A 13299-nucleotide genomic window follows, 5' to 3' on the forward strand; every position below is an offset into this window, starting at 1 on the left:
GTTGACAGACGAACACTTATAGACCGCAAAAGACATCCTCACATATGTTGTGATCGTGTTGTGTTGCGTGCACACAGTGATTTCCCCCCCCGCCAAACCGTGGCTCAAAAAAAGTCCGCGTCCAATCAGAGCGCTGCTATGCGAGCTTGTGTGCGTCTCGGAGGCTCGGTGCGCGGCTGAGAGGTGGTCTTTAAGACTGACCCTGCACACCTCACTCACCACAGAAAAGACACGCAAGAGCCACTTGAACGGCAAGAGCAGACACATTCTTCGAGGACGATCTCCGCAGCTCTTTGCGCAAAAAAAAAAAAGCACGCGAGGAGGGAAGCACGGAAGCGCACCAAAGCCGGATCAATGCGCATTACTTTTATTTAGCTAATACTTTTCTTAAACACTCAATGTCTGTGGCCTGTAAAGACTGACCGTTGGGCTTTGTATTTAATAGAAGATACTTTCGGATTTGAAATGGGCACCCGATTCGGGTGGTTTTTGTTTGCCCTTTCAGTGGCGCTCTCGTTCGGGCAGGACGCACGCACCAAAGCCGCCGAAGAGGACATCCCGGAGGGCGCATCCACCCTCGCATTCGTGTTTGACGTGACCGGCTCCATGTACGACGACCTGGTCCAAGTTATAGAGGGGGCGTCCAAGATCCTGGAGACATCATTGAGTAGACCGAATCGGCCGCTCTACAACTTCGCCCTGGTCCCCTTCCATGATCCAGGTCTGAAAAAGCAAAATTTCCTTCACGCTCGTTGCATTTGAGGTTTACTGCTTCATTATTTGGAAAAGAGAAAAAAGTGAGACATCTAAGAGTTTGCTCACGATCCGCCCTTTGAGAGCCCAATGTTGCTCACACCTCCAGCCTCCAGATGAGGTTTGGTGTCGGCACACAGATGTTCAGCTTGGCCGTCACTATCATTAGCATTCCGCGAGCTTTCGTGTACTGCTCTTGATTTAGCTTTGCAAAGCTCTACCTTGATGATTATCATCACCCAAGGTGCTCTATCACTGACCGGTCAGTGACTCCTCTTTGGAGTCTGTCTAATGAGCATTTAAGTTAAGTTAAGTTAAGATATCCTTTATTTGTCCCACCTGGGGAAATTTACAGCCTACAGCAGCAAGAATGTGGGTATGCGCTGCTGGAGAGGCAGCCACATAATCTATATCCTTGAAATCTATGCTTTTGTCCTTAGTTGGAGAACTTTGGTATACTTGGGGCAATTACATCGTCCTATGGCAAAATATGACCACGTGACAGTACACACACAGCTATATCAGCTAACGACAGTTTTGCCAAATTCGCAAAGTGTTGTTCTGGTGTGCCGAAATGTCAAGTGGAAGGTCAGTCGTGGGAATACTCTACGAGTAAGACACAAGACGTCATGCTAGCGAACTTCATCGTCTTATTCGTGAGGACAAAGTGTAGTAGTTGAGTACAAAGACCTCCCAACTGGATATTGAGGTTATCGAATAAATCAGGGGTGGCCAACCCGCGGCTCGCTAGCCGCATGCGGCTCTTTGGCTGGTTCAAGGCAAGCGTCGAAAATGCCATTCAAACAACGGCACTAAATCCACAGAACTAACTACGTCAGCCTATCATCAAGCCCGTTACTTGATTGACATACAGGGCAACCAATCCGGTGACAACTGATTCACCGCTCATGCGCAAACAACGGTGCTTAGCGCTTATGATTGACAAACAGGGCAACCAATCAGATGACAACTGAATCACCGCTCGTGCGCAAACAACGGTGCTCAGTGCTAAGCGCTAAGCGAGTCAGCTTTAAAGGTAGGGGTAACCAACACGTCAATCGCGATCGACCTGGAGCCAGTGGAATGGTCCCAAGTCGAGTGATGTGGCTGTTTGCATTAACACAGAAAAAAAAAATTGGCTCTTACTCTGTGACTGGTTGGCCACTTCTGGAATAAATGCTCAGATGGACTTCCATAGATAGCATTTATGAAGAAAATAAATCGACAGTATGTGCAAATAGTAAGTTACCTCACTCCCTGCCTTCCAAACCCGAGCGGTGGATAGTCCATTGTCAGAAATAGGCGGGATATCTGTCACTCACCAAGCTAATGTACCCAATAAGGCGAATTATTGGACAATCTCACTATTCATTCCTTTCTAGGGCCACAAAATTACAGGTGTCCTCCCATGATTCAAGGGGATAAAAACAAATGGTACCACCCCATTGGCAAGCCCACTTAACCCAATAATCCATTGAAGCAAAAATAAAATAAAATAAAAAGACGAGGCCCGCATTCATCATCTGTGGAAATTTCAGAACAATTTGCAGGAATTCGAGGTTTGTGTGTAATGTGTAGATCACGCCCATCATGTGAAAAATGACAGACAGTGAAGTTTGGCCATTGCTTGAAAGTGGCTCTGGATCTTCAGACACCCTTGCTGTTAGTCATGGGCGGGGTTTTTCCTTGTTCCTCAGATTACAAATGATGTAATTTAGATTGATGAGCGGCACCTCTGCTGGTTGCAGCAAAGTAGGTCATTCCATTTTGCCTCAGTTGTCTCAAGACGGGATAAACGACAAAGTTCCTAGCAGTCATTTCATTGATTAAGCACTGTTCTCTTCAAATCTTCAGCAGTATCTTTTCAAATAAAGTAAAATATTGTGTTAAAGACTTTAGTTTACTCTTGATGTTTTTAACAGAGACAATGGGCGCCATGAGATTGAAGTATAGTGCAGTGAAACGAGGGATTCCTATTCCAGATGTTTGTTTTCCTTAGTTACATTTCCGCGCGTCATAGATTGTTTTTCAGATCATTTTTGCAATCATTTATTTGAGCAGGCATCTGTGTTGCCAAGAATAATAATTATCTTCTGGGAGGAACTATGTGCAGTCTACACAAGTGATGAATTAATTATGTCATGCCCCTGGGGAAAGGCAAAAAAAAAAAAGTCAGATCATTAGCGGATAATAAAAGGAGGCAACAGTAGTGGATTAAGGCTTAATTCTAAGCAACTGTTATATCCTCACCAAGAAAAGTTGAATCACACAAAAGCTCTATTGTTGTCTTTGTGTTTGTTTGCCATATGACATCTATTTTGTTCTCAAAGCTTTTATTTTAATTTGTTCTCCAAAACCTTCAGGGAACTGGAGGATGAATGAAGAACGAAGTCACACAATATTTCCCCAAATGTTCTTCTTTGTCTGCATTGCCCTTCCTTGAACATATATTTTAATTTTGCTTTCCCAAAGATTTTTTTTTTTATTATTAGAATCTGTCTTGTTAGATTTAAATGCCTTTCCTCTGTTGATCCAGTCCCTCCTGTTTGAGTTGGCTCCCTTTAAATCAGAGACCAGAACTGTGACACAGTAAACATCCAAGAGTGTGTTTGTGTTTGACTCACCCTGTGTTGTGTGCTTTAGTGTGTGTGTGTCTGTGTGTGTCAAGCGAGCGTCAAGAGGATGCCTGGATATGTGGTTCAGTCAGGAAACCCCCACAATCCCCTGACCTTTCCATCCTGCAGAGTGAGAAAGCAAAATGAAACTTCACAGGTTATTTTACTGAGGCGCACTCTTGTGTATTTATCACAACACTCTCAAATGAATCTATTAACCGCTCTTAGTTTTCAGTACCCTATCAACAATTCAGATTCCTCCGTTTGACATATTTTCCATCTGTTAATCTCTTCTGTCATTCCAAAGCCAGGAAATGTTAAAAACTTTCTATATGGCGCAATAGCAGCTCATTCAGAATCCACTGCACATTCCAAATCCTGACGGCTGGGGGAAAAGAAAATTGACCAAGTCGATCACAAAAATAGTTTGACGCAAAATTCTTGCCCGTAGGCGTTGGCGTATCTGGTTCTGCTAAATTGATGACTTGACCAGCCGAGCTCTTGCCAGCTCTCTTTAGTTAGAGGACTATTCAAACTTGAAGCGTAGAGCGATGGCATAATGGTTTAGTGATCAAAGGTGCTCATTTTAGAGCTTTGTTGGCGTTCATTGTCCACCATCCCCCTTTTACCTTTGTGTTCTTTTTCTTTTTTCTTTTTTTTTTTCTTAGAGTGGCCGTTTGTCTTAGGAGCCCCGCCTATGTGTGTATGATTACAAGGAGCCTGCTTTTGGCTGGACACAGTCAATAATGATGCTATTAGGCAGGAATGTCAAAAGATAGATGAGGAGATGGAGAAAAGAGGTGTGTGGGTAACTGCAATCTGTGTGTTTCAACCTGCTACAGTATATTTGAATTGGCTTACATTTTGGGGATGGGAGCGGCCTCACCCAAAAGCCTTTAGGCGCTCTTAACACAACAGCTTTCATTTGGCTTTCAGTGCTCAAGGGTTCTCCCCCTATTATTTAGGAAGAAAACACATACCCGAGGACTCAAAAAACAAAACACGAAGCGATAGATACCAGATAAAAGATCGGTAAAATCAGATCATTCTCATGGGACTGAGCCATCGTGAGTATGCTGAAATCTCCGTCTTTTTCTTAACGTTTCCCAAAGAAGCCAAGGAGAAATCAAAGCACACATGCAGAGTTAATCCTTCGTATCTTGCTTGAGTTGAGGTCTCGCTCTATTTGCTGAGATGTATATGAGGTGCAACATGTTGGCATGTCACGTGAGGCCATGGATTGGTCCGATTTGAATTTGAAAGCTTTGTGTGAATTGAGAGCGTATGATTTTAGGACCGAAATGTAGACGTGCAGTGACTGTCAATTGTTTTTGTTTGGTTTGTCACTGCAGATGTCTGGTTGGGAAATTCAGAGCAGGACTTAGAGACGTGGTGTCAAAAATACATCCCAGGGGCCAAAACCGGCCCCCGAGGAGGATTGATCAGGCCCGCAGGATAATTTAAATGTGGGGAAAAATGCATAAAAGACACGGAATGAATATTTTTAATAAAATGCAATTCATGGATTATCCGCTAGGGGGAAGACTGTTATCTCTTTAGTTTGTTAGGTGCAGGCAGGGATTACATTTAGATTTTATATGCACATGCATAGATGGTTCCAAAATTCCTTTCTTTATAAATCTCGTTTCATCTTAAAATGCATGACTATATTTTTCAATACCAATTACTTGTTAAGGTTTTGTACCTTTATACAATCAGTGGGATCAGTTGCAATGCATATACAGTATGTGAATGATCAAAGTAAATTGCACATTTGGCAAAGGAAGGTTTTTCGTGAAATGTTTTATAAAAGATATGTTCATGAAATGTCAACATTTTCCAAATGTTTTTGTGCTTCACAAAACCAAAACAAAGAAAAGACATGATATTTTGGATATTTTTTGGCAGAGTATGGTATAATTTTAATGGTCCGGCCCACTTGATATCTGCCGAGGCCGTATGTGGCCCACAATGTGAAATGAGTTTAACACCCCTGACTTAGAGGAAAACAGAACTGTGGGTTCTTTTTCTCTTAACCGACGTAAATCCTGCTTGGGGGGTGGTGTAATTCTGCATGGAAATAGGTTAGATATTGGGTCATTTTGCACTTGCATGCATGCGAGAGGCCGGGAAACACCAATAATGGCCATCAAAGTGGCTTCTTTCATTCCCTTTAAATGTGCTCGTCATGCTCGGGAGTCTCAACATGGCAGAAGCACATCTGCGCCGTGAAGTTGGCATCTGGACACTGCCCCGCAATACCGATTGTGCGTGTGCAAATGTGCCACATTGGGCAAGTTGTCTACATTGCACTGGTGTTTGATATAGTTGGCAGGCCTAAGATTTATTTTCAGTTTCAGTCCCCAAATTGTCACTCTGCCAGGCGCATCACCAAGATACTCCTGTTGTGCTGGGGAAAAACTTGTCTGCCAAATTAGCAACACAAGCCATGCAGCGATACAAAAATCAGCATCCGCCAGCCTTTTCGCCAAGGCGCAGATGTGCCGTCTACAAAAATAGAGCCCAATGTGTACAAAAATGCAGTGAGGAAATTAGACAATCAACTTCAACAATTCTTTTGTTAACTGTAACACAATACCATAAACTGTTTAGCAAGGTTTCATCAGATGCCAGATTCCAATTGACCCTTAAATGACTGTGTTAATTGATTTGTTTTTACCTCGGGGCCAGACATGTTTATCTGACCGCTGTCTAACTCTTACCATGTGTCCACAGCCTAACCGGCCACTCGGTCTATTTGTCAGGGCTGACCAACCGAGGCATGTCAGGTGATTTTCATCACAGCTGCCACTGGTTTCCTCCCAGGGAGCAACTTTTAGTTCCCATTTTTACACTTTATGTTACGTTCATTGCTTTAACAAAATAAATATTGGAGAATGTTTTAGGCCACGTTTAGCAATTTGAGACTTTTATACGGACCATTTTTACATGCCTCTACAATAATAACCCCCTTAAAGTAGCCTCCTAAAATTCATGTAAAGGCATTCAGTGGCCCCTTGCCAAATACAGTTCAGCATTTGCACACAGTCAAGCATTATTTTGCAAATCTCTAAATCAGCATCCGACTGCAGCATTTTATTACCCGCAGTAATCTGCTTTATACTTAAAATGTAGTGCATATACTCCAGACCCGTTCATTTCACCAGTACAGATTAGTGTCTAGACACCTTCATGAACGAAAATTGCAAGCTCTGGACGAAACCCTTGAAGAAATATTTAGCTTCCAGCAGTTTAACCCTTTCAGGGACAGCGGTTACTACAGTGAACAGCTTATCATGTTATCGGGTTACAGGGTGCTTGAAAGGGTTAAATTGCTCCCCAGTTGTGTTAGAAAGTGTGTGGTGCTGACGCATGCAGCAAGGTAGCCACATTGACAAGAATGGCTGTATGCTTTCTAAAACACGTGTCAAGAAAACAACACGTGCTTAGGGAGTAGCAGGCTGCTCGGGTGAAGGTCAGGTTGCCTGTGGCCCCTGGCCCATGCTTCAGTGATGTGTGGGGGAGAAGTCATGCATCTTGACATCCCATCTCCATGGATGAGTGGTAGACACCACCTTATGTCAGCGTTTACCAAAATAGTTGGTGTCATTGGGGACTGAGCAGCACACACTGCCAGTTCCTCTTTGCGATATCTGTAGAAATTAGGTCTGAACTCAATTCAGCTCAATTGTATTTACAACTAGAATATAAACGAGTAAGAATTTTAAAATATATATATATATATATATATATATATACTAAAATAAAAGTAATTGAAAAGAACTTTTTGACCGCTTCAGGGCAGTGTGGTGCCGTGCATGGATGGAGTACACGCTTAAAGTGAGAACAGAAGAAAATTGCGATTGAACTCTAAGCGTGCCTTGTTTTTCACAGATTGGGAAAAATGTGTGCCTTTGAGAAGCGTTTTCTTAGCCTTATGTGTTTCCGCACAGTTTTCTGTGTGAAAGTAGTTGATGATTCACATTTTTGAGGGTTGAAACATGAACGAAAACTCATGAAACTTTGAACACATAGCGGGCCCGCAGAAAATTTTGATATGTTAAAGTTGTCGTACATGAGACAAAAAAAAAAAAGAGTCTGTAGAATCTACCGTGGTATAACTGAGCCATGTCCTGGTATGTTTGACTTAGAGCTACGAAAATTGGGAGGCACACGTAGCAGCGGAGACATACAAAAAAAAAAGACTAGGATAGCGATTCCCTAAAATGTACAGAAAGTGACTTTTTACCGGGGTCATTCTTTAGCTAGCTTGTCCCGGGGGGTTGATGTAATGTGTCATATTTTGTAGAGCTTCATGTACCGTACTAATTACAAAGAAAATGTCAACTATCACAAGTCTATCCACACAAAACATCGTGAATTGGACCATTTTGTTTTACCCCTTTGCATGATTCAGACAGACAATTGAACCATTGTAAAGATGACAATGAAACGCGTTTGCCTCTCGGTGTCCACTGTTTTAAACTGAATAATGTCAATGAAACTGACATTTGCTGTTAAGATGAAGACAATGCTTTGTTCATGTGCAACTATTGCCCAAACAGAAAAGACGACTGTAATACGGTATCATCAATCTTCTTTTTTTTACACCACATCTGGGCAAAGCCCAAAGTTGCTTTAGTAAGCTCTGGAACACAAAGTGGAAATCTCTTAATAAGCATCTGCGTGTGGCCTAGTCTGCTAATCTGCTGCAGCTTGGGTTTCTTTGTCAGTTTTAGCATGTATAATTACACTCTGCTCTTTAAAACAAACAAGACACTTTCTGCAGTCTAACACTCAGTCAGTGTTGAATGCACTCATTATAAAGTGCTCAGTCATGCGATTTGCAGATTTGTGGTTGCATGTTGCCACTTAGTGTAGAGCCTCTACTTAACCTAAAGTAAGCAATTTGGGCAATGAAGTGAATCAAATGCTTCCTATGCATGATGCCCATGCGAAGCTCAGGCTTCTAGTCACATAATTTCTCCATGCTCGTTGTGACCTTTGGGTGCGAAGCCTTTCGAGATTTCATAACTGAGCAACAGTCGAAGATACCGTTGTAATTTTGAATCCTCAGCTAAGGACATGAATCAAGCATTTGTCTGACCTCTTTGCTGTCGAAACAACACAGGGGTTCAGGTGGTTTATCACCACGTCAAGATTTCGCCACCACGTTTTAGTACATTTGACCTTGCGATGAACACTCGCTTGGAAAAGTTGATGAAGCTGTTCTGACCAAGCAACGACATTATATCACAAAGACCCGGGGGTCACAAACATTCTCTGAACTTTTTGGGGGCTTGATGGACATTCCTCTTTTTGGATTATGAGCACTATAAAATACTTCATCCACTCGTGTGCCTTTGAGTTCTGCAAAGATCATTTTAGCAGGAAGTCAAGGGAGGAATCGATATTTGCTTTGTCTCCAAGAAGTTTCATCTGGAATTCATCAGAAAAGCATAGTTATGCCTCATCAAAGTATTGTCAGAATGATGATATTGATTAAAATTGGAAGGGCTGTTAATTGAATGCTATTTTCCCTGTTGTGCTTTGAGTTTCAATGAAAAAAAAAGTCGATCATTATAATGTCATCCAGATGTGCGTTTACCCTTTGTGCGCCATACCCTGATCGCGGAGTTCAAGTGCATGGCTGAACAGCCGTTAAGGTCAACGTTCAGCTCTGAAGACGCGGGTCAGACAGCGTCTGAAAACGTATATCCCTTCTTGTGACGCCCACCTCTGCATTCCCCATCGGAGAATACCGTGTATCCAATCTACACTCACCTAAAATCAAGAGAATAGCCATTGCATTAGGTGTAATTATTAGAAATGTTTCTCATGATGTATGAAACAAAACAGCTTGGCAATGAAATTCACACAGGGAGAAAACCTGTTTTCTTTCCGATTCATCGAATTCCTTTGAGAAAGGCGTTGAGCCATTTTGAATTGTACACGGGGGATTCAAGTGTAATTTCTTAGTGTAAATCGCCTTAAATAAAGCTTTTGCTCAGAATCAGGAATATATTTGTTTATTCGTTGATACGCTCCATTACCCGAAGATGAACAATTCAGTTCCCTAAGTAAGAGAGGATTATGCTTTTATTCCCTTTGAATTGCGTTTTCAGACAGTCCAGTTCATGATTCCCGTTGACAGATATTCTGCAGTTTTTCCAAAACATTCATTTGGGATGTTACTGTTTACCACATTGCAGTTTAGTGTTTAGTGCCAAATGCAGTTTGAATGAAGCCACCAATCTGTTTCCGACACACAAATTTGACTAAGTTGTTGCTGTCATTTTCGAATTGTCCTATTGGTAGTCGCCACAGTAAGTCATGATTTATTTGGTACAGTTTTGATGCCGGATGCCCTTTCCTGACACAACCTACCTATGATTTTTTTTTCAAGAACCCATAAGTAAGTCTCCTTAATATATGTACAATTCACAGAGCACACAATTAAGACATTTCCTGGGGTCACACTCGGTAAACCAGACAAATGATAGAGTGACAGTGGTTTGAGAGCTGCCATCACTCTCTGGAGGAAACGCCTCATCTGGACTGTTGTGTCTCTTGTATGGTCTTCATTTTTCATTTCATGCAAATTTGTGTATGTGCTGATTACTATTTTGATCTTTTCAGTACTAATGTTTGTGTGAGATAGAGAGCCCCACATTCTGCAATACCCCCATCGTATTGAGCGGAGTGGTGCCACAATAAGCGGTCTAAAAACATGGTGGTCCTTTCCATCGCATGCTCATTTTATAGTAGTAGCAAATAAAAACCTGTTGCTATCTCGGTCATTGCAGGCTAAAAGTCATTAAATGACAGCTGCTAACATGGAAAGCAGTGAGGAGAAAAGGTGTTCGAAAAGAGTGGAAGGTACCTTGTTTGGTGATAAAGGATGAACAAAGTTGTGCCGCAGCTATGGAAAATACAAGAAGTCAACAGAGCAAAGGCAAGGTGGGCCTGAAAAACTGCATCTTATGTTTTCCTCCAACATCTCGAGATTTTACTATTTGATAGCTGGCTTGGCTGTTGTATTCTGCCTGATGAAAATCTTAGTCTCTTAACTTGGGTACTAAAAGTCCAATCTTAGTGAACAAGTGCACATTCTACGCTGAATGCTCACTCATGCAAGCTAAAAGTGTGCAGTTCCACATGTGTTCTCTCGGGGGGACCGATGGAATGAATTAAGCCCCATAGCTGATGGTCACTGACAGCCACTCTTGTTCTGGCATATTTTACCCCGAGTCATCAAAATGACAGTACACCGCATGTGTTTATAGCTTCTGTTGCTTCATATAAGTGCTGAAAGAGCTACTTGTTTTGAAGCGAACATTTGGCATTTGGGATCAAAAATGCAGACGACCCTGACTGCCCTTTCACACACGATGGAACCTCTTTACTCGACTTCCATTGAGATTGTTGGCATTGTAGAATTTTGAAATGGACCAAGATTTTTCTTGAAAAAACATGAAATCTAAAACACACAGGCAGCAGTGAAACTACACTCTTCAACCTTTTTTGTTTAGTAAACTCTTTTGTGAAGGGCGAGCAGTTAGGACAACAGTGCCAGGACAACAAATAACAGTTTAGCTTTTTTGTTTTCACTCGGCCTGGGTAGCTTTGCCATATAGGATACTGACAGATGTCTATGTCCAAAGTAATCCTTGATTGTAATCAAACACAAAATAATGGTTTCTATTCAATGTTTGGACCAAAAAAGTCCCCATTAGAGGACGAGCGTTGGAGTGTTTAATTTCGCATTTGTCGGCTGCATTCATGGCATTACAGAATTGATGAATGCTGTATGAACACCTGAAGCTCCGAAGATGTGCCAATAGTTCACATACGTCAACTTGCATTCCCAGCAAATAAAAAGAAGAGGTGCTGAACTCTATTTCCTGTTGATCGGATCTATGCTGCTCATTTTTTCCTTGGTTGTTCTTGACAATTTTACCAGCATTCTTTCACTCTGAGTTCATTCACTCAGCCTTATTATGTGTGCTTTATCATATCCTTCTGTCCGTTCCTTTTCTCTCCAGCCAGGATTGTAGTCAGCTTTCTCCTGCACGGCATGTTGTCAAACACGGTTGCAGGGTTTTTCCTGGTTCAAAATGAGGCAGAGGTGCTCCCATCCTGACCGTGCACCATGACGTACATGCATTCTGTAAATTTAACGGACTCACTTTCTTTTCCAGGAGACATACTTTAAGAGTTCCAATAAGAATATGAATATTATCGTGTTAAACATTCCTTTATTAAAACTTGCAAAATAAAGGCCTCTTCTCAGATTCCACAAGCTCTTGGGTAAGGATTCATAAAGTGCACTCACAAGTACTGCAAGGCGAAAAAGTGCAGCGTAAAAAATAAATTAATAAATAAAAGTCAATACAGTAAATGCACAAATGAGCAATGCGGTGTATGACTTGTAGCGAGCCAGCAAAGTTAACAGGGCTGGCATCACCTGTCCATAAATCAGAAGTGAGGCATGTGTCCCTTATTTCATTCTGTCAGGGTATGTAGGACCATCACACGTCCTGTTTTCGAAGATAGCGGCAGCTCAGAAGTCTACACCGTACACGGCGAGTGGTTTAGTAGCCCTCATTTTTGTGGGCCACTTTTGTTTTTCTGTGCTTTGCTTCTGAATGTCATTACTTTTGTGTTTGTAAAAGCCTGTAGGTGTTTTCTTGCTTGTGTGAAGCACATTGAGTTGCCTTGTGTATGAAATGTGCGATATAAACAAACTGCTTTGCTTCGTCTTTTAAGGGGAAGTAAAAATAAATAAATAAATGAAGCATTTCATATTCTGGATAAAAACGTGTGGATTTTGCTGCTTAATTCATATTCCTACAAACACAATATTAATCAGAATACCATGTTTGGACTAGTGGCAGGCATATAACATATTACTGTAAAGAACATTTTTGACTTGACTTCCCCTTTAAGGATGTGTCAAAAGGATAAAGAGATGATCTTTGTTAACATTTTCCGTGACAATTTGTTTTTCTTTGCAGAAATCGGACCCGTAACAATCACAACAGACCCAAAGAAATTCCAATATGAGCTGAGGGAGCTTTATGTTCAGGTGGGTTGAGCTGGTATCAGGTTTTAAGAGGTTTGGTCGGGCGGCAAATTGAGGTCATGTCGTAAGACAACTCATACTTTAATATTGATCAAATATGGACTAAGTCAATGTGTTGCTTTGGATTGACAAGAGAACCAGAGTTCCTTCTTTAGAGAGTTTTTTTTTATATGTGGAGTCGCTTTCCATTGTTACAGTAGCCAGAGGATCTACAGCTCCAGAATACAAATATCCATCTCAATATCATATCATTTTCCATTATACACATTGTAAATGAATACAATCTGGAATTTCTCTGACAAACGGCAACAGCGACAGAGGCAAGAATCCCTCAGAGCATCTTAAATAAGCTGTTGGCTATTGTCTGTGCATCCTTGGCATGAGTTTGTCCTAATCTGGTGTGTGAGTGTGTCGCGTGGAGCATGGAAACAATCCGGTTTCCTCTCACTTCCTGCTTGTTTCGCTAGCATGTCTGTTTATCCTCCTTTTCCCTTTGCCATTTTCCAAATATGTTTCTTTTCAAGTGTATGTTTTTTTTCTTCTGATTTTTCTCTTTGATTTTAGAAACAGATGTTTCATAGGCTATGCAGGTATGCCAATAAGGGGGGTGGGGGTGGGGGGGGGGGGGGTTACATTTTGGGCCATTCGGGAGATGTCAAAGTCAAAAGCAATCTGAGGGCTGTCTCATGCCTGGAATCCAGCGGAGGATGTTTCTCTTTGACCCCAGCAGGCAGCCAGACACAGATATTGACCAAAGAATAACGACCAAGAAGGACAATCACATGCTTTTCTAATCTACTTGCTTAGTTAGTTTTTTTTCCCTCTGTATCACTCAGTTACGTGACG

The 13299-nt window shown here is 41.7% G+C and overlaps 1 protein-coding gene across 2 annotated transcripts in view; it reads left to right on the plus strand.

The window, feature by feature from the left end:
• The first annotated feature begins 465 nt into the window (after positions 1 to 465).
• hmcn1 (hemicentin 1) overlaps positions 466 to 13299 on the plus strand; it is an 86861-nt gene continuing 74027 nt past the window's right edge. For both annotated transcript variants that reach the window (XM_086115001.1, XM_086115002.1), the window contains exons 1-2: positions 466 to 721; positions 12386 to 12456. In XM_086115001.1, the coding sequence (XP_085971127.1) occupies positions 466 to 721; positions 12386 to 12456 (327 nt within the window). The remainder of the gene's footprint in view (positions 722 to 12385; positions 12457 to 13299) is intronic.

The sequence above is a fragment of the Hippocampus guttulatus genome, chromosome 7 (assembly GCF_054856545.1).
Source record: "Hippocampus guttulatus isolate MCC_2025c chromosome 7, RoL_Hgut_1.0, whole genome shotgun sequence".
NCBI classification, from domain to species: Eukaryota; Metazoa; Chordata; class Actinopteri; order Syngnathiformes; family Syngnathidae; genus Hippocampus; species Hippocampus guttulatus.